Below are 22,566 nucleotides of genomic sequence, written 5' to 3' on the forward strand. Positions count from 1 at the left end.
ATTCGTCAATTTTGTATTAGAAATTTTCAGTTTTATTATTTTTGCGACGATCTTGATTGTACTACTGTTTCGTACGGTTATACTACTCGTCTGAGGAATATACGAATATATATACGCAATATAAATTCTAAAATTTTGTGTATGTACTACATCCACGAATCAACAATTTTAAAGCACTATCGAAAAGTTTGGAGATGAAAAAGATACTCGTTAACCATCTGTACCTACCTAATTGATACCAACAAAAAGCATTAACGTGATTACAAAAAAGCAACGCCAATTTCACCGTTTGCAGAGAATCTTCTATTTTTACCATTTATACCTTCCACTTCTCCTTCAATCTTTTTCCTCCCCCGAGCTTCTCCTATTTCTTTCTACACATTAATCGCCCTACTTTTACTATAGAGTGTTCACCTGCTTGTTAAGATTAACATAATTACTTGTCTGTCTTTTGCTACCCCTTTTCACTATCGGTAAATTTCTAAACAAATAATTAAATTTCATAATTTATCCAGTCCATATGATAATAAATATCGTTTTCGATTGGCATACTGAAATAACCAATTGTTCAAATATATATGTTATAATAACTAATCATTCAGTTCCTACGAACCTAACCAAAACCTAACCAACCTACAATAAAGGCAACGAGTTAAACAGTAAAGACAACTTATCAATTCAAGTAAAAGAAGAAATAAAGTAAGATATCAGAATAAAAGGCTAGATAAAATAATAAAAAAATATAATAATGTAATAAAATAAAAGGCTAAATAAAGGCTAAGAGGGCTACTTAATAGCATTTAGTAGCCCTCAATTGAGCTCGCTAATGAAATTGACTGCCTCCAAAATACCGAGCAGCAAAAGCTGCTCGCATCATCACCCTCTATATTCAATACACATACCCACATACTTGATCCCATGGAACACCGTGATACGCTTTCCAAGTAGAGGATAAACTGGCACTCGAAACTTTTTCCCTCGATCTGGAGGTAATCATTGCTCGTGTTTCTCGACGACTCGTCAGGCGGACGCGATAACAGTGACGAAACGGCGAGATCAGAGCGTGAGCATCGAGTCTAGGGGTAGGTAGGCCTGTCTTTAGAACATCGAGGCAGCGCGTGCCACGGTTGCAGTGGCAAGAGACGTTAGAGGGAGATAAGAGAAGAAAGAGAGAATACAGAGAGGCCGAGAAAGAGGGAGAGACAATGGAATAGAAGGGAGAATGCCAGGGAAGCTTTTTCCGCGAGCTTCAAGTGGGCTGCAGTTAAAAATCCGCAGCAAATTAGCAGGGCGAGGGGGGAAAGCTGGCTATTGTTAATTTTGCCAGAGGCTGTAGGAAGTCGGTAACCGGTCGGACGATAAAGGGACAAAGGGTGTGGAGGGCTGCGGAGGGATGCGTTTCGCGGTGAATGGAGGGTTGAACGAAAATCGACCGGCGAAAGGAACCGTGTAAACCGAGGAAAAATTAGGGAGCGTCGGATGGTGGGAAAGCGAAGAACAAATATATGCTCGAGAGATCGCTAGGGGGTTGAATGAATGGATGGAAACGACAAACGGGGTGAGATGAATAGGGAGAATAGTGAAAATGGCACAGTCTTTCCCTATCGTTGATGTTTCCTTTGTATCTTTTTGGAAAGCTTTGTTCCCGTTATCGGTTAAAGAAATGCGGCTACTCAATACGATTTATTTATATTTTCAAGGTGTTTCAAAGTTGTTGGAAAGGATTGAAAAAGGATTTACATCGAGTTCTGGAGTTTTTAGTGGTTTTAGTAGTTGTTGAGTAGTGTTTAGTTCATTTTATTTTTGTCCAGTATAATAAGGGGAATAAGATAGTTTTAATGTTAATTAGTTTTGTTTTATTTAATAGTTGTAAGATGTTTAGAGTAATGGAGGAAATAAGGTGATTTTAATGAAGGAATTACATTGATTTTTGATGTTTTTGTATATAAATTTCTATATACAAATATTTGGAAATAATGTAACACGATACATAATATTATTTCTGTGACGTTTTTATAATTAGAAAGGTAATATATTTCGTTAAAAATCCTATACGGATTCACACTCTACTCAAACGATGGAGTATTACGTATCTGTTCCAACATTCGTTTATTGCTAACGAATCTTGCACGGTTTTTATTATCGAGATTAAACAACACGACACTACGAGCTTCGTGGTTCGTTTGCCGTGCAACCGCAAACTGCCGGAGCAAACACATTGACCGCTATAGTGTTTATCCGTGTGCTCGGAGTTTAGTTAAGTCCGGCTGACTTAAATGTTCGACAAATACGAATGACAAACGTACGCACAGCGAATATTCGACGAAAAATTCGAAAGAACGATTCTTCGAAATTTTTAATCATTTTTACCTCCTCTAGTAATTATTGTGAAAAATGCCTGTTGTTTTATTTATTTTACTTATATAACAAATTATTGCAAAAGGAGGATTATTAACTATTTAACAGAGAATATGTCTCTTCTATATCCTAAAAAAGTTTTTTAATCTATAGAAATTTGTTAAAGAATCCGGGGGAAATTTTTTGAAATTTTACCAAAAAGAATTCTTCGTGATGTACAACAATAAAAATTCTTCAAATACCAGAGGAAATTCTACGAGAGTAGAAATGATTATAAATTTAAGAAGAATGATTCTTTCTTTAACTACAGTGAAGTTTCTTAATTCCAGAGAAAACTCTCGAAAGCGTAACAACAAAGAATTCTTTAAAGCTCCAGCAAGGAACATCCCTCTTTTTTTTCACAATCCAGCTTTCTAAGTTTATTATAGAGCCTCTCTACTTTCTTAAATCCGCATAAAAATCCATCACAGAGTCCAGACAAAATCATGCAAATGTTAAGAAAAGGGGAATTCTTAAACATCCAGAGAGATCCAAAGATTCTTTTTGCAAAGTCTAACACGATTCTCTAAGCTCGGAGCAAAGTTCGTTAAAGAACGGAGAAGAAATTCTCGAAAGTCGAGCACAGAAGAATTCTTAAAGATTCATTCTCTAAGCTGAAGAGAGTCCTTTTTCTTTCTTAAATGTCTCGTCACGCAAGATACAGAATGATCCAAAACTGAGGTCATGTTTTTATATGTGCTTTTAAAACGAACGAACAGACACGAAGAAAAATTCTACATTTTATTACACGTTTACATTTCTCTAGGTTTTCATGTACTAAATTTTACAAAAGTTAAAATGATTGGAAATAAAAGTTAGAGAAGTCAGAGGTAACAGAAGTTGAAGTAAAAATATCCTTTTAATTAATCGTTTCCAGAGTTAAAAGTTAGAAATAATTTTCAGACATAGGTATCTTACAATATTTTTACAATATTCTTGTTACATCAAATCTTAATTAGCGCAATTAATACAAAATCGATTAATCACAATTTTAACTTCTCTTTCGCGTTAAATTATTCGAATTCAGTTACAAAGAGGATTCGACTTCCTCTTATTCTCCGGAACGAAAAATCATATGAAGATTATCGTTCATATATGCCATTAAATATATGAGAAAAGCCGTGATTGGCCAACTAATAATTCCTTAAGATGAAATAGAGTGGAAAAATGAAAATAAAATGTTATTACCTTGGAAAAAGTCCACGTACGTAATTCTAAAAAAATTTGAATCATAACTTAAAATTGAATTAGTAAAATAATCGTTCTAATTTGGTGCTGAAAATGTTCAGTAGCCTCATCCTTTCATCTTTTCAAAGATAACAGAATACAAATTTTTGTCTAACATTCAAGAATTTGTCCATCTATTCGTAATAGCGTCAAAGGAGGTCGATTTACAGAACGATAATAATACAAATAATCATAAACTTCTTAGCACGTGAGTTTTGGAAGGACGTGCAACGTCAAAGGCTCGAACGAAATCTCTTTATATGCTTCACGGTGTCTAGAATCGATGATGAGACCGGATGGTATTATCGAAGTCTTCGCTGCAACGTGACTCGCTATTCTACCATGTGTGGCTCCAGATTTACGTGAGTCGAGTTTCGGATAAGTTCGGTATCATTTCGCCAATTTCCACTGAACAGACACGAAAACTTTGTCCCTGTGTCTACACACAGTTACAAGATTGTTTGGGGTATTGTTAAATCAGTAAAATGTTTTTCTTCAAGCCAAATATTGTTGCTGATAACTGAGTGAGTCTAGCGGGATTGTGATTCGACGTGTTCGTTTATTATGATTGGTATGAATTTGAAATATTATTTGATATACCGAGAGATATAACTTGTGACGGAATATAAAAGAAAAAAAAATGAACGGGGAAAATTTGTAAGAGGAAAAGAAATTACAATAAATTGTGATAAAGTAAAGAGGAACGAAGAACTTGGGCGAGAGACAGATCAGAAATCGATACAGGAACTACGAAATTACATAAATTGCTATGAATCAGTAGGTACTATAGTTAGAATTATATATACTTATAGTAAACTATGCAAGCAATTGATGCGATTATAAATGAAAAAAGAACGAATTTGCGATAAAATAAATGGAAGTACAAAAGGTATGGAACAATTTGAACGGAAGAATGAATAAAATTACTGCAACTATAAATGATGAAAGACAAAAATGGAATTTTGATAAAAGAAATGGGAAGCATAGGAAATGTGGAGCGATTTCAATAAAAGAAGGAGAACTCGTGGTAGATCGTGACAAAATAAGAACAGAAGCAAGGAATTGGAAAACTTTGGATGTACGAAGAATTTAGATAAAGGGAACAAGTATTGTGATAAACCGAGGTAAAATAAAAAGCAATGCAGAAAATGTGCAATAATTCTGATTAGATTTTGCCTTTAGCTTTTAAGAATACGAATATCTTGGGGAATATTTGAAATAATTTAAACCAAATGTTGTGTACAAACGTTGTGCATTGTCCACTTTCAATTTTCTCAAAAGCTTTCCTTTCTCTTCCCTCATTACGTATTCTCAACTCTTAAATGCAGCAATAATTCTTCATTAACTATTCCACGCATACATACTTCATAAGAGTTCATCTTTGCTCACTCTTATTCCCCCTTTCTTCATTCTTCTATCTTTCTTTTCCTTTTTTTTTTTTTTCTAGTCCAAATATTTCTTTCACTTGACATAATAATATTTACGAAAGACTTGAGGTAAACTCAGACGAAATTTTGTGTTCACATGATCTTTCTCAATTACACCAAACACTCTTCTCTCAGAGGTGTAACTTCATAGACCATGAGCTCATCATTCCCATATCAATCATTCTGAGCCAAACATTTTTCACTCGCTCTACAGGATCCTATCGCTGCACGATCGTGATCGGAATTCGGGTTTGCGTGTTTGCGGAAATAAGTGATTAGCATCGACTGTGGGGGATTTGAAATAATTAGAAAAAATAGCGATCAGCTATTCAACATTAATTATAGTAACTCTTCGCGATGGATTTAAAAAGGTTTAAAATAATTGCGACTGCAATTTGTATCGTATTTGTGCTTTTAGAAGCGAGTATTATAATTCTTTGTGAAAAGTTTAAGATGATCTGGTAGAATTGCGAATAGAATAAATGTAAAGGTTCTTTGTTAGCTGGCAAATTTGGCAACATTTTTATTCCAATTTTTCATTTCTTCTTTCGCAATTTTAATATTTCTTCTTCCATTTTTCGCAATACAAGAATCGGAGAACATCTTTTGATAGTTTAATTACCTTTCTCTGTTACCTCTATCCAAAAGTAATTGCGTTCGTTTTATGTTACTTTCGGATATATTTTATAATATTCCATTGGCATAGCGAATGTTAAGAAGCATTCCTACAGATTAGATTTGAAAAGAGCGGTACAGAAGTGAAGGAAATTATACTGAGAAACGGTTGCTCGTTTCGCATTCATACGTATTTTAAAATTCATGCATACCAAGCTAGGGGAAAAAAGAGAGCTTAATATTGACATAAATCCAAACGCAGTAACGAATATCAAATAGCTGTTATGCCGTGTAAAATATAAATACCAACTACTGGTTATATTTAAGTAACCAAAAGATGCTATACGATAATCACGTTCACTTAAAAAATGAAATTATTCATATAGTCTGATAAACTAATAATATTCTATATATATGTCGGAGATGAGAGGACATCGGGGTCTTTCTTTTGGAATTTTTGGGAAGATCCCCAATACTTTAGTCTAGAGTATTTATTATAGCTGTACTTAAATAAGACTTAGAAGTAGTTGTTTTGATTCTATCCTATTATGTTTGCCCGAGATTTGTGACGGTGGACTTCGGCTCGAGGTGACACAACTGGTCGCCGAACGTAGCCACGGTCACGGGATGAACGTTTTTACCTAACAGAGAAGTGCCAATATCGTGGGACACACGTTGAATTAACAATCAAACCCCGGGCAGGAGCAATCTCAGCTCTATGCGGGTCTGCCTAGCAACGGCGGCTGGAATTTTGTTGGTATCCCCGGTCAATATGCAACGAACAAACGCGATCGTAAGGAGAGGAAAATTCCCATCAGTCTTTTATTCTTGCGATCACCTTGGAGAGTTTGCACATCGTCTTTATGTGCAGTATTATACCGAGCGTCACAGCAAACGTTACTTTGTGCTTCAAAATATACTCTACGTTTAACAAAGAGTTACTCCGTTGACCGTGGATTCGTTATTGATCCTAAGAACATTGTCACTAACATCTCGAGTGTTTAATCACCACGGTTATTTATCAAACTTTGTAAAAATCAATATTTATACCAGTAAATATAATTTCTATTGTACAACAACGATGGTTAGTCCGAATAAAGATTTGTTACACGCCCATGAATCGAACGCTAACCCGACATATATATAATTTTAATTATAATAATAATAATCATTTATTAATCATTTATTAATAATAATCATAATAATATTATATACAGGGTGGTTGGTAACTGGTGGTACAAGCGGAAGGGGGGTGATTCTACGCGAAAAAAGAAGTCGAAAATATACAATAAAAATTTTTCGTTTGAGGCTTTGTTTTCGAGAAAATCGACTTTGAATTTTCGCTCGGTACGCGTGCACTTTATCACGTCTCGTTATAACGGATCTCACTGTAGATCATTGTCTCGATGGATATTATCGCAGTTTAAGTTTGTTTTTGCCGTAACGGAAAATTAGGAATACATAATGAAATAATATGAAGTAATCATAAAGTTTATTATTACAAAAATTGCTGAAAATGTTGCCCATTCTGCCGAACACATACTTCTGCTCTTCTAATTAAATTTCTATGAACACTTTCTAACGTATTCGATTGTTTTAAAGTATGAAAGGCTACAATAATCTTTTCTTTCAATTGCTCGCAACTTGCGATTTCTTCAGAATGGACAATTGATTTAATATGGCTTCATAAATAAAAGTCAAGCCGAGTTAAGTCAGAAGAGCGTGGTGGCCAAGCTATTGTTCCGTTATCCGTTATAACGAGACGTGATAAAGTGCACGCGTACCGAGCGAAAATTCAAAGTCGATTTTCTCGAAAACAGAGCCTCAAACGAAAAATTTTTATTCTATATTTTCGACTTCTTTTTTCGCGTAGAATCACCCCCTTTCCGCTTGTACCACCAGTTACCAACCATCCTGTATATAATTTTTCGTGTGACTAGTAACCAATAACACGACTGAAACCCAAAGAATCAGAAACATGTCATCCAACTGCTATGAAAGTTTAAAGTCTAGAATGCTATAATAATAAAGAGAACAATAACGTAGAAAGTAGAACAACAGTATTATCCTGGTAAATGTAACGTAGAGGATAATAACCATAAAGAATATGTCAGAATTGTGTCGGAATTGATCCAGTCTTCGTCGTTGCAGAGATTAGTATTTCCTTGAAAATTTATCTTTTCGACAAAAATTCAACCTTCTCCTCTCTTTCGTTTGTCTCGAATTTTGCGATATAATTTCAACTTCAAAACTCGAGCGAAAACATTCCACTGCTTTGATCGTAACGCCACGACTTGAAACACGAAAATAGTACCGTATTTTAATTAATTGAATTTAACATGGAGCTCGTTCAAAGTTAACGGTCTGCCTTGCAATTCCACGTTACACAACCGTACGAAGAAATCGAAGAAGTGTAACAAACTTTGAGTTGCGAGCCAACGAATGGCCAGAGGCCAGTGGTTTATGTACTTTGCCTTGCAACTGTCTAACTTATTCGTGGCTTGCGACCGCTCATTTTCCACGTTAAACTTTATTATTTATTTTCCCTACGATCTTTTCAAACAGCTGGCGCCATTGTCGCTGCCAATATGTCGCTATTTTCGCAGCGCAATATCTTCGCAGTGATAAAGAATTAACTTTTTGAAAGTGTCGTTGTTACATTGAAAGTTCTTGTACCGGTTCTTCCTTTTGTTAAATGCCAATTCTTATTGGACAGCGTGTACAGTTGGTTAAAAAATGATTAAATTCGATTTTCACTTTATAAAACTTATGCCGTTGTTGATCACATCTTTGATAAGATGAAATCGTGTTCTAGCAATATGTTCGAATAGTTTTAATCATTCGAGTAAAGCAACAAAGATCAATTCAAAATCGATGAAAATAAAGTAACTTTTCTAAACGTCCTGTAAATTTATAATCCATCAATGTTCATTTAATATCTTTAATGTAATAATGAACTTCATCAAAATAAATCGTGATTTTATTATCTGTATGATTTACTTAACTTGTACTTGTACTACTGGCATGATAGAAATCACGATTGTACTAGGTAAACTTTTAATCGTACTACTTGTACGAGGATATTCAGTGTTGATGCACTTGCATGATCAAGCTTTGGCCGTGCTACCTGTCTGATAAAGCGCGGGCTGTACCACTTGACAAGTTTTAACAGTGTTACTTCTCTGACGTATATTGCCGGATCATGTTATCTACATGTACCACTAGCTGCTATCTATCTTCAACATACTAAGACCTAGATTATCCAAATTAATCATCAGACACGCTATTCGAATAACTTTATATTTCTTATAAGAGAAAATCATTTATTTTACATTATTTGTACAATCTTAATATAAAATAGGAACAAAAGTTTGTTACTAGAAATATAATAATTTACTTTGATAATCTTTTCTCGTTCACCAATTTTTTCTTATAGACGATCATCTCGAAATTTTTCATTAATCGTGGTTTCAATATATAATATTTATTTGATCGTATTTTACAACATTACATCGCAATCGTACTAAGTTAAGAAATCAAAGTAACGTCACATTCAAAATTATTGGAACACGAATTTTCCTGCACTAAAAGAATATTTGAACTCGTGACTAAAAATTAGAAAAAAGGAACATTGAATTTACCGATTATTATTAAAACATGAAAAATCATCAAAATATTTTACACTTCCATCGTCAAATATTTATCCTATCATTTACTTTCGAATTTCCAGCATACTATTTCTAATCTTCTACTCTGACTACCGAAATTTAAAATTCGAAAATTACAAATCGAACCAAGGCAATAAAACTTAGCCAACCAAAGAACAGTTCGAATTTCCTGGTCGATGGCTCTGTCACGCTCAGCTAAACGAGCATACGCACGCGTGACTTTATAAATCGCTGCAAAGCAGAAGGCTTTGAAAGAATGAAGAGAGACCGCGAGAGAAAGAGTTGGGGTCACATACGACCCCTCCATTGGGAATCGCGTGATCCCTTTGAGCGACGCTCGTGTAATTTCTGTTCCAGGGAAAAAGGTTCGTCGAAACGAGTATTCGACAACTAGATTTTCGATCTGCTTGCGATGTTAATGAAGGCACCAGCCGCTTGGCGAGAGCTTCGAATAAGGAGGTTGAAGATAAAAGCTGCGGAGCGATGGAAAGGGAAAGAAAGCAGCTTTCGTTGCTTTCGAATGGATCTTTCGTCTTCTGGCAGATTGTTTCTGCGATCGGAAATGTGGATGGAGGGTGCTTTGTCGAGGTTAAGATAATCACGCGAATGGTGGCGGTGCTTTGCATGGAAATAGAAATTCTGTTCATGGTGTTGGTGTAATGATGGAGACAATGACTAGGACATTTTTTGCCGATTGCTTATGTAGATGTACACGTAGATTTTTTACGTAGAGTACATTTTTGGATCTACATGTTGATCAATTTTAAACAATTTCAACGCTCGATTTTATGCCATCTTAATGATCAATTTTAAATAAGTTTAATCTTGATTTTTTCTTCATACACGAAAATGATATAATTCATTTTGCAAGGGAAATGAGACATTAAAAGTCAAGCAGCTTATAAATAAAAAAATGATCGCATCGAAGAGATTTTTAATTCGAATGTCTGCTAACATGTCTTGCCTGGTGAATAGTTCAACAATTCTACTTTTCCATTCCTAATTCTTATGTTGTAATATTTTCATTTTATGTATAAAAGACAGACTACAAAATATTTGGATATGTGACAGTGTCATAGAATATTTTCGTGAATTACCTGCACAGGGAATAAAAATAAATTGGATGAGAATTAATTAAACAGATAAATCTAGAAGGGCGTAGGAGGGTACAGGTCGTGAAATAGAGTTTGTATCTAACGAAGATCCTGACGAACGTCCAGTGAAATTCGACGAGTCGTATTCACTAAGTGTGTGGATTAGTGAAATCCCGGGTGATCGCTGGAAAAATCCAGCGCAACTGGCAGCAAAGTGCTTGGTTACGTTCGACAGATGGTGAATTTCCTTTGACCAAGTAATTCGTACAAGAAAATCCGTGGAATTTTATTGGAAAAGTTAAGACAACGGTTAATAGCTTCTCTTGATTCATTATTTCTTATCTTCCTTTTATTAGGCGATCAGCTCTACTCAATTTTCAATTAAATCATTTTTAACGATCTTAGCTGCATAGTGAAGCAAACAGTGTAGGATAATATCGAAAAAGATTAAAATCTCCAATTCAGTAACATTTCTTTCATTTCTTTTTCCACGTAAAATAAAATCCTCGATCGTTTTGTGACGGAATGTCGGAGGCGGAAGAAATTTTATCCTTTATATAAATTCTGTAAAAATCTATAATCCATTTTTTATATACTTTCTATGTACGAGTGACTTCATATTGTGAATATAAATTATACGAGTAAAAACAGGCATATTATATTCTATCGAAGAAAATTAAATTGATATTTCTTTAACAATTTAATTTAGCGAATGAAATATCTCTCTCTGTTTTAAACGACTCTCATAATTAATCATTCTTCGTATTTTCAATAATCTACTACATGTTCCTAATTTTCTAGGGTTTTAGATTTCCAACTTACGCAATTTGCGACCGTGTCCAAAAATCGAGTTCCAAGCATTTTGGTAAAGTTTAATTAAAACCTGTCAGTCAACCTGGTAATCCTTGTCCGATCACGCCAAACCTTTTACACAACAGCATTTAATATCAAGCGTCGAAAATGTTACAAAGTTTCCAAACAATTCTTTACCTTATACCGTACACCTTAATATTCATAATCGGGTAATTTTATTTAATTATTTATGATCGGATTTTCTGTACTTGATATAAAACCAAGATGACGAATATTTCATCCATTAACAATTCAACGCATTATTATAACATAGATTAAGAATTGTTATTCGGGAATTTTTATTTCATTATTCAGCAATCACTTTTCTATCCTCTGCAAAAGATCTAAATCGCTAATATTTTATGCTTCTATGCTTTCAGTAACTCAATACGTCAGATTGCAAAATGAATTCCATCAATTTTCTTTCATTTTAGAATCAGAATCTACTCGTGCAATTCAATCGAATATTATTAGTGAAATTTTACGAAATACAAGTCAAACGACAGAAGCACATCGCGATTTCAATAAATCCTTTTATCTAACAACGATTCTTCAAATTGACAGAGAGGTCCTTATATCTGTTTCTATATATATAGAAGTCTATTAATCCTATTTATCATTCACTTTTCTATCCTCTGCAAAAGATCTAAATTGCTAATATTTTATGCTTCTATGCTTTCAGTAACTCAATACGTCAGATTGCAAAATGAATTCCATGAATTTTCTTTCATTTTAGAATCAGAATCTACTCGTGCAATTCAATCGAATATTATTAGTGAAATTTTATGAAATACAAGTCAAACGACAGAAGCACATCGCGATTTCAATAAATCCTTTTATCTAACAACGATTCTTCAAATTGACAGAGAGCTCTTTATATCTGTTTCTATATATCTAGAAATCTATTAATCCTATTTATCAATCTATCTGTAACTGATCTATTAATACCGAGATTAATACCGAGAAAGTCTACGACTTACAGTTTAGAACTTATCAGTTCATTAACGTTATCGTTAATAAATTATTACGCAAAAAGATTCAGATAACCTTGCGTATAATCCATGTAGAGATAAAACAAGATAAATAGATAGGTGGCGACAAAATAAATAGAAACAATAGCCGAAGCAGCGTATGAAATTTGATTACACGCGGATATCGGCGAGCTCGTCGAACAGTTGTTAGGTGGAAATAGCGAATGCTAAATCGCGACAAGAATAGCGGCAGGTATTAAGGTCGTCGTTCGTAGGAAAGCGTGTTTCACTTTTTGAGACGTCGTCCGTGAAAATGAGATTGCATTTCCGCGCAGTAAACGGCAATTGCCCACCAATGTTTCCACTTCTTTCCCCGTGAAGAAAGAGCCTACATAGAGAGAAAATTGTCCGGCTTTATGGTGACGTCGCGAGTCTTTTTCCCTTCTCCTACGTTCCTCTTACGTTTTCGTTTTTCACTTTTGTTTCCTGTCGTCTTGCCCTCCCCATGTTCTATGCTTCCTTGTTTCACCTTTATCGTCTTCCATTTCATCCTGTCTTTTATCCTTCTCGTTCTTATTTATTTCCCCCTCCCCGCTGATTCATCGCTTTCTTCTCTCTGCTCGCTGATTTCTATATAAAATACACCCGTCTATCTCATTACGGAAATGAACACTTTGACTGCCACGCCGAAATCACGTGTTTCGCTGAGGACGTCACGAGATTATTTTTATTATTCAAAGCATATAATGGCAAAATAATAATAAATTGACGATGATAGACAACATTTATCTTATTGGTGATCACAGATGACCACCATGCCGCCTTGGTAACAGTTGATAGCGACATATTATAACGAGCCTTCGTTTATTTCAACAATAATAAAAATGTTTTCTAATAAAAATGTTTAATTGTTCAATGGGGCATTTTCTATTTCAAAGTGTCTTCTATTTATCGGTTATATTCAAAATGTCCTAACTGTCAATTTTCATTTTATTTTTACAATTATAAGTTTCTCACAGGAGAAACCGTGGCCGGTCGTATATGACCAACGTGGCGGTCAAAGTGTTAACACTTTGCGGACTGGAGACGTGAGTTCGCATCCTATAAAAATGTGAACTGCCGTTAAATAAAAGAGCAAAGAAAGCAGTGGATGCCATAAACGAATCGAAACGAATACATATAAATATATCGTGAAAGTGTATTTACACGCTCGAATGATACGATATCGTTATCAATAGATTGGAGTAATACCGACTGCTCGGAAAGTTCGTTCCGATTTTTAAGAAATTTAACGAAATAATACGTTTTCAAGCATAGCACACTGAAAGACGTCACCGGAAGTATCGTTGAACGTACTCGTTGATTTCTAATAAAATATTACACTCGTTAAACGCTGGTCGGAAAGTTCGTTCCGATTTTGAACTCCTTGGCCGACGTAAAAACTCATATTGAAAAGTTTCTCACCGGAAAAACCTGCGAGGGAGAGAGAGGTTTTTCAAGGATGGAACATTCAAGTTGTATGAAAAATAGAAAAAGGTTGTGGAACAAAATGGCGCCTATATAATTCAATAAATGTATATCGAATCGAAATGTAAATCGAAACGAACTTTCCGAGCGACCATTTGAACCTTTTCAATCGCTTCAAAAATACGTGCGAATTCAGGCTACGTGCTTATCAGAGCACACGGTCCTCGAAGTATTAAAGAATCGCTTTAAAAACGCGAAATTTAATTACAGACATTTTGTAATCTCTTGTAGCGGCACATGAGTCAACGGAAGATTTGAATCGGGAGAGACTCATATTATTGTAGTATCGTGGACAAAAGGCCTAAGAGATATCGGGTGAACCATAAACAATGTCGCGAGAGAGCCCAGGTGCCGACAGTCCCATCAATGTGTCGTCGATCCTTCGATTGAATAGTTTCGTAGAAGAGGTCTGCGTGACCCTGGCCACGAGCGGTTGTGGAACAAGTGCGTGGTGGGGCTAAGAGAAAAGACAAAGGGATGCTAAGAGATAAAGACGAATTAAGAGTCAGTGTCAGTGTAGAAGCCAAAGGGTGTGAATCGAGAAGTCAGAGACGTTGCGTTGTCGAGAGAGTGTGGTCCGCGTGAGAGAGAGAGGGCGTTGGATTCGTGGTGACGAGAGTTGCAAGTTAACTATTTAGTTGTCTTAATTATAGCACATTGTTATATTTAGTTCACGTTAAACAACCATCGTTCCCTGTTTAATCAACATCTGTATAATCCATTCATTGTAAATAAATCATTATAGTTTACGATACTACATTATTGTGCCCTGGAATATATATATCGCCGTTATTTGTAATCGTGAACCAGAGCTACATTTGAACTTTTTATAACAACACCGGTCGATACAAATAAACGGTATAGCGAGTCATTGTAGCGAGAGTGGAATAGCGAGCGTATAGTTGAACAGTAGCATTGAGCGAGCAACGATTACGATCAGCATACTCTATCTCTGTACTTGAAATTGAAATGATTTTAATATGATCGACTACTACGATTTTATCACTGGTCTCTTTAATAAACTAATCAATACGTATAATAATCTACCTCACACTGATACAAGTTAGGGTAAGTAATAAATAAACGGACTCATTTTTGTATTCAGTTCTCTTTCGACCACCGAAGCGTGTAGACGTGTGTCTAGTGCTTAGTGAAGTTCACAATACAATAAGTGGCGGCCCTCCGTCGAAAGTGAGTTAAAACAGAAACAGACCAAGTGTTTTCTAAACTTACTCGTGGAAAATCCTACACATCTAATCTCTAATCCAAATCATAGCCTCTCGACTAGTTATTTCAATTTGAATTAACTAGCTCGAAGATGGCCCAAGTAACCAGATCTGATGAACAAAACTACAACCACACCGTTCTACTTCCTACGTGGCAGAAGGATAATATATCCCATGTTTCAAACCACACTAACAAAATTAAAAAACGCAAGCTTGATTCAGTCAAAAAGAATGTAAACACTAGTCAGAATGAACCGTCAACAAGTCACGTTACCACTTACAACAAATTCGCAATATTAAAATCTACAGACGATGCTATGGACGTAGTTGAAACAGCAACAAATCGACACACACAAAAAGACCCTCCTCCCCCACCAATCTTCATTGACGATGTTATCGACATTCAAAAAATGATAAAGTCCATCGAGAAAGATATTAAAAAAGAGGATTACATACTAAAAACTAAAAATAATCAGGTTAAAATCCTGCCGGTCAATCCAGACTGCTACAGAAAACTAACGAAATTACTAAAAACCCTGAACGCAAACTTCCACACGTATCAACTGAAACAAGAAAGACCTTTTCGTGTGGTACTACGCAATATACACCACTCAGCTAACTTAGATGAACTGAAATTTGAACTCTTAAATTATGGCCATGAAGTAATGAACATTAGCAATATAAGGCATAGAATCACAAAAAACCCGCTATCCTTATTCTTTATTGACTTAAAGCAAAAACCAAATAACAAAGAAGCCTATAATATCAATCGATTAATGAATTCGATAGTAAAAATTGAACCACCTTTCATAAAAAAAGAGATAATTCAATGTAAAAGGTGCCAAAGGTACGGCCACACACAGAAATATTGTAACCACAATTACCGCTGCGTTAAATGTGCAGGTCTTCATGCTACAAGTCAGTGCACTAAAACTGCAGAAACTCCTGCGAAGTGCATCCTCTGTCAAGGAGAACATCCTGCGAACTATAAAGGTTGCACAGTCTACAAGATCTTGTACAAAAATAAATACCCCAAACCCAGAGTTAGGAACCTAACCAACCAAGCACTTAATTCACAAAAATTCACTACTCCTTCAATTTCATATGCACAGGTAATTCAAGGAAATCAAAGCAAACCGAAAAACTATAGTGATGAACTACAAACTAGTGTTCCCAATTCACAAAACACGGATAACATCAATAGGCTTGAAAAATTATTCAGGGAACAAACAGAGCAAATTGGTAACTTGTTATCATTGCTCACAATGATCGTGGACAAATTAGCACGCATCGACGTAAAATAAAACCAATACGCATAGCTCTTTGGAATGCTAACGGTCTAGCTCGACATAAATACGAACTAGAACTCTTCTTAAAACAACAAGAAATTGACGTAATGCTTATATCTGAAACTCGCTTCACTGATAAAAATTACCTGAAAATAAATGGTTATAACTTTTACTATACCCAACATCCCAATGGAAAGGCCCAGGGCGGCACCGGAATTATCATCAAGACCAGCATAAAACACTATGAGCTTCCATAATTCCAGAAGGACTACCTCCAAGCTACAAACGTAGCGATAGAAGATTGGCATGGTCCAATCACCACATCAGCAGTATATTGTCCTCCTAGACATTCTATTTCCAAAGAAGACTTCGATAGATTCCTCGAAGACCTGGGCAATAGATTCATAGCTGGAGGAGACTATAACGCTAAACATACGCAATGGGGCAGCAGACTTATCACAGTAAGAGGTAAAAATCTTTTGAAATGCATTAACGCCAACAGATTCAATTACCTCAGTACAAACGAACCCACTCACTGGCCCACTGACACTAACAAACTACCTGACTTATTAGACTTCTTTATAACTAAAAACATCTCGCCAAGATATATTCAAATCAACTCTTCTGTGGAACTCTCTTCAGATCATTCACCCGTCATAGCAACAATTAACTCAACAATCGTCGAAAATCAACCTAACGGCTTTATTCACAACAAATTCACAAACTGGCAGCTCTTTAGGAAAGTATTCAATCATTCAACATCAGCCTCAATATCCTTAAAAACAAACGAAGATATAGAAGCAGCCACGGCATATTTAAACACCAGTATAATAAACGCGATCCATTCCTCCACCCCCACTAAGTGTTTTGTCAATAAACGTGAATACCCCCATTACATAATAATAAAAATCGCAGAGAAACGCAGACTTAGAAGAGTATGGCAAAGTCATAGAACACCCGAAGACAAACGTAAGCTAAATAACGCAACAAGAAAACTAACCAAAATCCTGAAAAATTACAGAAATGACTGTTTTCAAAAATATATTGCTAATCTGTCACCCACAGCTGACTCCAACTACTCACTGTGGAAGGCATCCAGGAAATTCACTCGTCCTCCGCAAATAATCCCTCCAATTCGCTATCCACAAGGTGGATGGGCGCGTACCCCTATACAAAAAGCCAATTTGTTTGCAAGTCACCTAACTAATGTCTTCAAACCGTATTCTTCCACTATTGCCGCCGAAATAACGGAATACTTGCACTCTCCCTTCCAGATGTCTCCTCCTATTGAACCTTTCTCATCTCTGGAAGTTATAGAATTAATTCGTCATCTAAATCCCAGGAAAGCATCAGGACATGATCAGATATGTAACAAAGCTATCAAGGAGCTTCCCATAAAAGGGATTACTCTCATTACCTCTATTTTTAATGCAATTCTTCGCCTAGAACACTATCCTAAGGCCTGGAAAATATCATTAATTACTCTTATCCCTAAACCTGGAAAACCAATACACGAAACTAGCTCTTATCGCCCAATTAGTCTTCTACCTACTTTGTCCAAATTATTTGAGAAGATGCTAACGAAACGACTCCTTCCACTCTTAGAGGATTTGAAAACAATCCCAGATCATCAATTCGGTTTTCGGAAGCAACATTCTGCGATAGAGCAAATTCATCGTCTAACTCACAAAATCAGCCAAGATTTAGAAAAGAAAAAATATTGCTCTGCGGTATTCCTGGACATTGAGCAGGCGTTCGACAAAGTGTGGCATGAAGGACTTTTGTTCAAACTAAAGAAAATCCTACCACACACCTACTACTCCATCTTAAAATCATATCTAACCAATAGGCTGTTCATGATTAAATACTTAGACGCTATAACCGCAACATTCCCAATAGAAGCTGGCATACCTCAAGGCAGTGTCCTCGGACCTCTGCTGTTCACCATCTACACTGCCGATTTACCAACCTTAACAGAGATAACCACAGCGACATTTGCTGATGACACAGCTTTATTAGCATCCCACTCAGACCCGATAATTGCCTCCTCAACTCTCCAGCGAGGTCTCGACTCTATGGAAAAATGGTTCCACAAATGGCGCTTCAAAATAAATCAAAATAAATCCAGTCATATAACTTTCACGCTGCGAAAACAATCCTGCCCACAGGTGACCATAAATAATATTCCAATTCCAAACAAAGATACAGTCAGATATCTGGGCATGATTCTGGACAGAAGAATGACATGGAAACGGCACATCGTAGATAAATGTAAACAACTGAAAATAAAACTAAAAAAATTCTACTGGCTCATTGGCAGACGCTCCAACTTAAACATACAGAGTAAAATAATGCTATATAAAGCCATATTAAAACCTGTTTGGACCTATGGCATCCAACTATGGGGAACAGCGAGCAATTCCAACATAGAAATTCTCCAACGATTCCAATCAAAAACTCTAAGATCCTTAATAAATGCACCTTGGTATGTTACCAACGAAACAATACATCGCGACCTTAAGATACCCACAGTTAAAGAAGAAATATGCAAGTTCAGAAACAGATATAATATAAGAGTTAACAACCACCAAAACCTATTAGTTACCCAACTACTTGACACGACGGATCAGATCCGCAGACTAAAAAGACAATACCCCTTAGATTGAAGCATTAGATTCAACTAGAATCAAACATACTATAAACTATTATAATCCAAGTTACAGTATCACGTCAATAGAATTTACTTATAATTCTCAATGAGAATTGATTGTAAATAGTCTACCAAATAAAAGGAAAAACAAAAAAATTTTTTATTCATTTATCAATTATCTATTTATCATTTATCAATTATCTTATCGAATTACGTATGATCCATTTTGTATTATCGAAATAAAGATCACAACGTTTGATAGATTAGGTTTCATGTTTGTATAATGATGCATCGTTGTAAAAGACGTTTCTGTAAAAGAAAGACACTTTCCGGACAACCTAATATAGAAAGAAATATTTCCAAGCATGGGAAGAATCATTTCTTAACTCTCCATCTACTGGATCGTCTTCGACCAGCACTTTTAGATAATTTTTCATGTCTTCCATATTTTTCGTTCAGATTTAGCTTCGAGCTTTAGAGATTAAGATAACACGCTAAATAAACATTGTTGGATGATATTGAAAGATATTTTAAAACAGAAAAGGCTAAAAGAACCTGCGTGCACTTAAACGACCCAGTGTCCAAATGACGTCAGTAAAAGTAAGGTTGCGGGTGAAAGGTTAACAAAAATTGCTGATATTTCGTCCTTTGATTTGCAACTTGATACAAAACATAAATTAAAAGTAATAGCCAGTCTGTAGTAACATCTAATTACAGAATACTCAAGAATTAGTAATATTAGGAGTAAATAGATGAATAAAAAGTAAATTTTCTGGTGTTTACTGGAAATATAAAGAAATCCTCAAACGTCGGAAAATGTTTCACGATAGATAAATAAAACATGCTGGACGTCTGAACTGTCCACTCGACCGTAAATCTAATCTACCTCCACACCAAAGCCAGCAGGAAGAATATCAAGATTACAAACATTTACGCCGTAAATCTAGCTTTAACAACTTTAACAAGTTGCCGACGGAACGTTTTACATTAGAGATGTTAATCCGTGGGCAAGATAAATCGGAAAATTTGGCGAATCGTACAAAGGCAAAGTCGTTGGATTTTTTTATTTTTTCTAATTTAATATCTCTCGTAATAAATCGTTGACCCGACGTTCAAAGCAACGTGGACGGAAATGCATCGCGAATGACGAATTAAATGCCTGGCCTGCTATTTTGTCAGGGCATTAAATCAGCTTTAGGGCGAAAAACAAATCGAACGGGGATGCGGTTGAATTTTATCGTCGCTGTCCACGACAGGAATTTTCGATAAAAATCTCTGGCTGTCCGCCGTGAATCTCATTTTTCTCTCGCTTCACCAAAAAACTGGTTCCTTATTCGATTTCTTTATTAAGAGGAAATATATATATGGTCGTGTAAGAAAGAGAACTTGGACGTGGTTTTTAATTGATGTTAAAAGCAATTCTCTGCCGAATGTTATGCGGCGAGATTGTGATTTGTAACAAACGTTGGAAATAAATGAAAGCGTAATAAATTATGGCTATTAATTTATTACAATTATTAAGAATGAAAGATAATATTATGACTATTGTTTTATTATTGTTGTTGTTATTATTATTATTATTATTATTATTATTAACGACGAAGAGCATGTATACGTATAATATTATGAATATTAATCTATTATCAATTATTATTAAGGACAGGCATTAAATTAATGCGATATGCCATTTACAACTTTTTTAGTTAATTAAATGGTTGGAGTTAGGTTTCCGCTTCATCCTCTTTTTTTTTTTTTTTTTTTAACATTGTATACTCTTAATATTTTTCCACCAGCACTCACCTTCTTTCACGTAGGTTCTACAATTTCGTGAAGCTTGAAGAAATTGAAGGATTTGGAGCAATATATTAAGCTATCTTTTTTAAATCATAAAAATCCTGTTCGTCGGATGCTTTAAAGTGTCTGTCATTCTAATTTCTCTTTCTCGTTTCATTTTTGTACTTTAATAAGCGAAAAAGTTACATGTTGAAATTTCGCAAATTTGAAAACTGAAATTTTCATTACACACGACTGCTCCCCTTTTAAAATTAACATCTATAATAAACCTGTTGACCCCCGGTGCCTTATATTTTAATAAAAGTTACTATTAACATGCACTGAGAGTATGGATACTCAAGCGATTTGCTTATAACTTATAAGCTCAGTGCATTTACTCTGCAACCAGCAACTACGAGATAACAAGTTGGATCAAATATACCGTCGACTTCTAACCGGCTCATTCGGCTAAAGTACGCAACATAGTCTTAACTCGTCTCGCTACGATGAGCTTCGTTCTTGTACTTTTTCTTGCCAACCTGGGTTAATGCCATCCGTTCAAAGGAACGATGTTGCAGTAACAGCACTGTACTGCTGACAACGCTGCAGTTAACAGTTTTCTTAAATATACAGCGACGACATACTTTTCGAAGCCGATATAGGCGATTAGTCATTGGCATTTTATCTTATATATTTGTCGTTAATCTGTGCGCGGTCAAAACTTATGAAAACACGTACTTTCAGCACCAGTCCATTCAGTTTCTAAATATCTTCAAGTTAATTAATCGATGTTCTGTTTCAAATATTCTACGTCTGATTAAACTTTGCTAAATAACGACAAAATACAAAGCATTCTTTTATCTCGGAAGCTATTGAAAAATTCAATTAACACAACTTACATTTATTTGCGTAATTGCCAACAAAATGCAAACCAACTTGGAATCGACAAAAATACACGATCCTAAGGATAAAGAAGAATTATCGAACTAACAACCCACCAGAGAACTAAATCCGATTGACACATCAATCATCGATATTAAGTAAATCTCTCAAATTCACCAATCAACTGTGCTGTAATAAAATCTATCCATAATACTAATACTATGCTTCAAATATATTAGCAATATTGATACCACTATTTACATGTTACTAACGCTGAATAATTCTGTTTAAATGATACCTGATACTAAATGGTTCCATTAAATCTCCATTCAATCACCAACTATTTTGTCACAGCAACTAACGAAAAATCCAACTAAAACGAAGTAATTTCAGTTTCGTAATTGGTGAAAAAAAGAAGAAAAAAATTCAAAGCGACTGAAAATGGACGAAAAACACGCGTTTCAAAATTACAGACCAGGGGGCTATCCATCTATTTCACTAGAGAGGTAAATCTGGTTGGTATATCAATCACAAATCACCGGTTGAAGAATTCCGGGCGCATTTCGAAAATCGATCGAATCATTCCCACGAAGAACGTGGAAACGGTCCGATTAATCGTTTGCGAGCTTTCAACAGAATCGACCAGCAAATGTAAACTCGTTACACGGAATTCTACTTCCGCATCGCAATATTACCTAACATGGGAACTTCATTTCGTTCACAATTTTAATTATGATCTCTATTGCCGCGTGATTCGCGCGAATTAAAACTAATGTCGTTCAGCTGCAGCAAATTAAATTCATTTCTGTAGACGCTTTGTATTTTAATGAACTTGCCGAGTCTTCGTGGAAAACGTACGTTGTTTGGCAAAATGATTGTTCCACCACTCGTTTCCACGAATCTGAATATTCCAATGTACTTTTCCCTCGTACGTTCCCTGTTGTATCTTGTTCTCTGAAGGATCGTTC

At 35.4% G+C, this 22,566-nt stretch overlaps 2 protein-coding genes across 3 annotated transcripts in view; one reads left to right on the forward strand and one right to left on the reverse strand.

Moving 5' to 3' along the window:
* Positions 1–14,780, forward strand: part of LOC126920506 (breast cancer type 1 susceptibility protein-like) — a 44,722-nt gene extending 29,942 nt beyond the window's left edge. The window contains exons 7-8 of one of the 2 annotated variants that reach the window (XR_007711984.1): positions 9,692–11,848; positions 12,151–14,780. Coding sequence is in view for 1 of the 2 variants with exons in the window: in XM_050731017.1 (XP_050586974.1) it covers positions 9,692–9,753 (62 nt within the window). In the remaining variant the exon portion in view is untranslated. Of the gene's footprint in view, positions 1–9,691 lie in introns of both variants that reach the window. The other variant, XM_050731017.1, reaches the window with a different exon arrangement.
* LOC126920526 (uncharacterized) overlaps positions 1–22,566 on the reverse strand; it is a 98,745-nt gene that overhangs the window by 42,204 nt on the left and 33,975 nt on the right. The gene's annotated exons all lie outside the window — the stretch shown is intronic.

Source organism: Bombus affinis, chromosome 9 (genome assembly GCF_024516045.1).
Source record: "Bombus affinis isolate iyBomAffi1 chromosome 9, iyBomAffi1.2, whole genome shotgun sequence".
Taxonomy (NCBI): Eukaryota; Metazoa; Arthropoda; class Insecta; order Hymenoptera; family Apidae; genus Bombus; species Bombus affinis.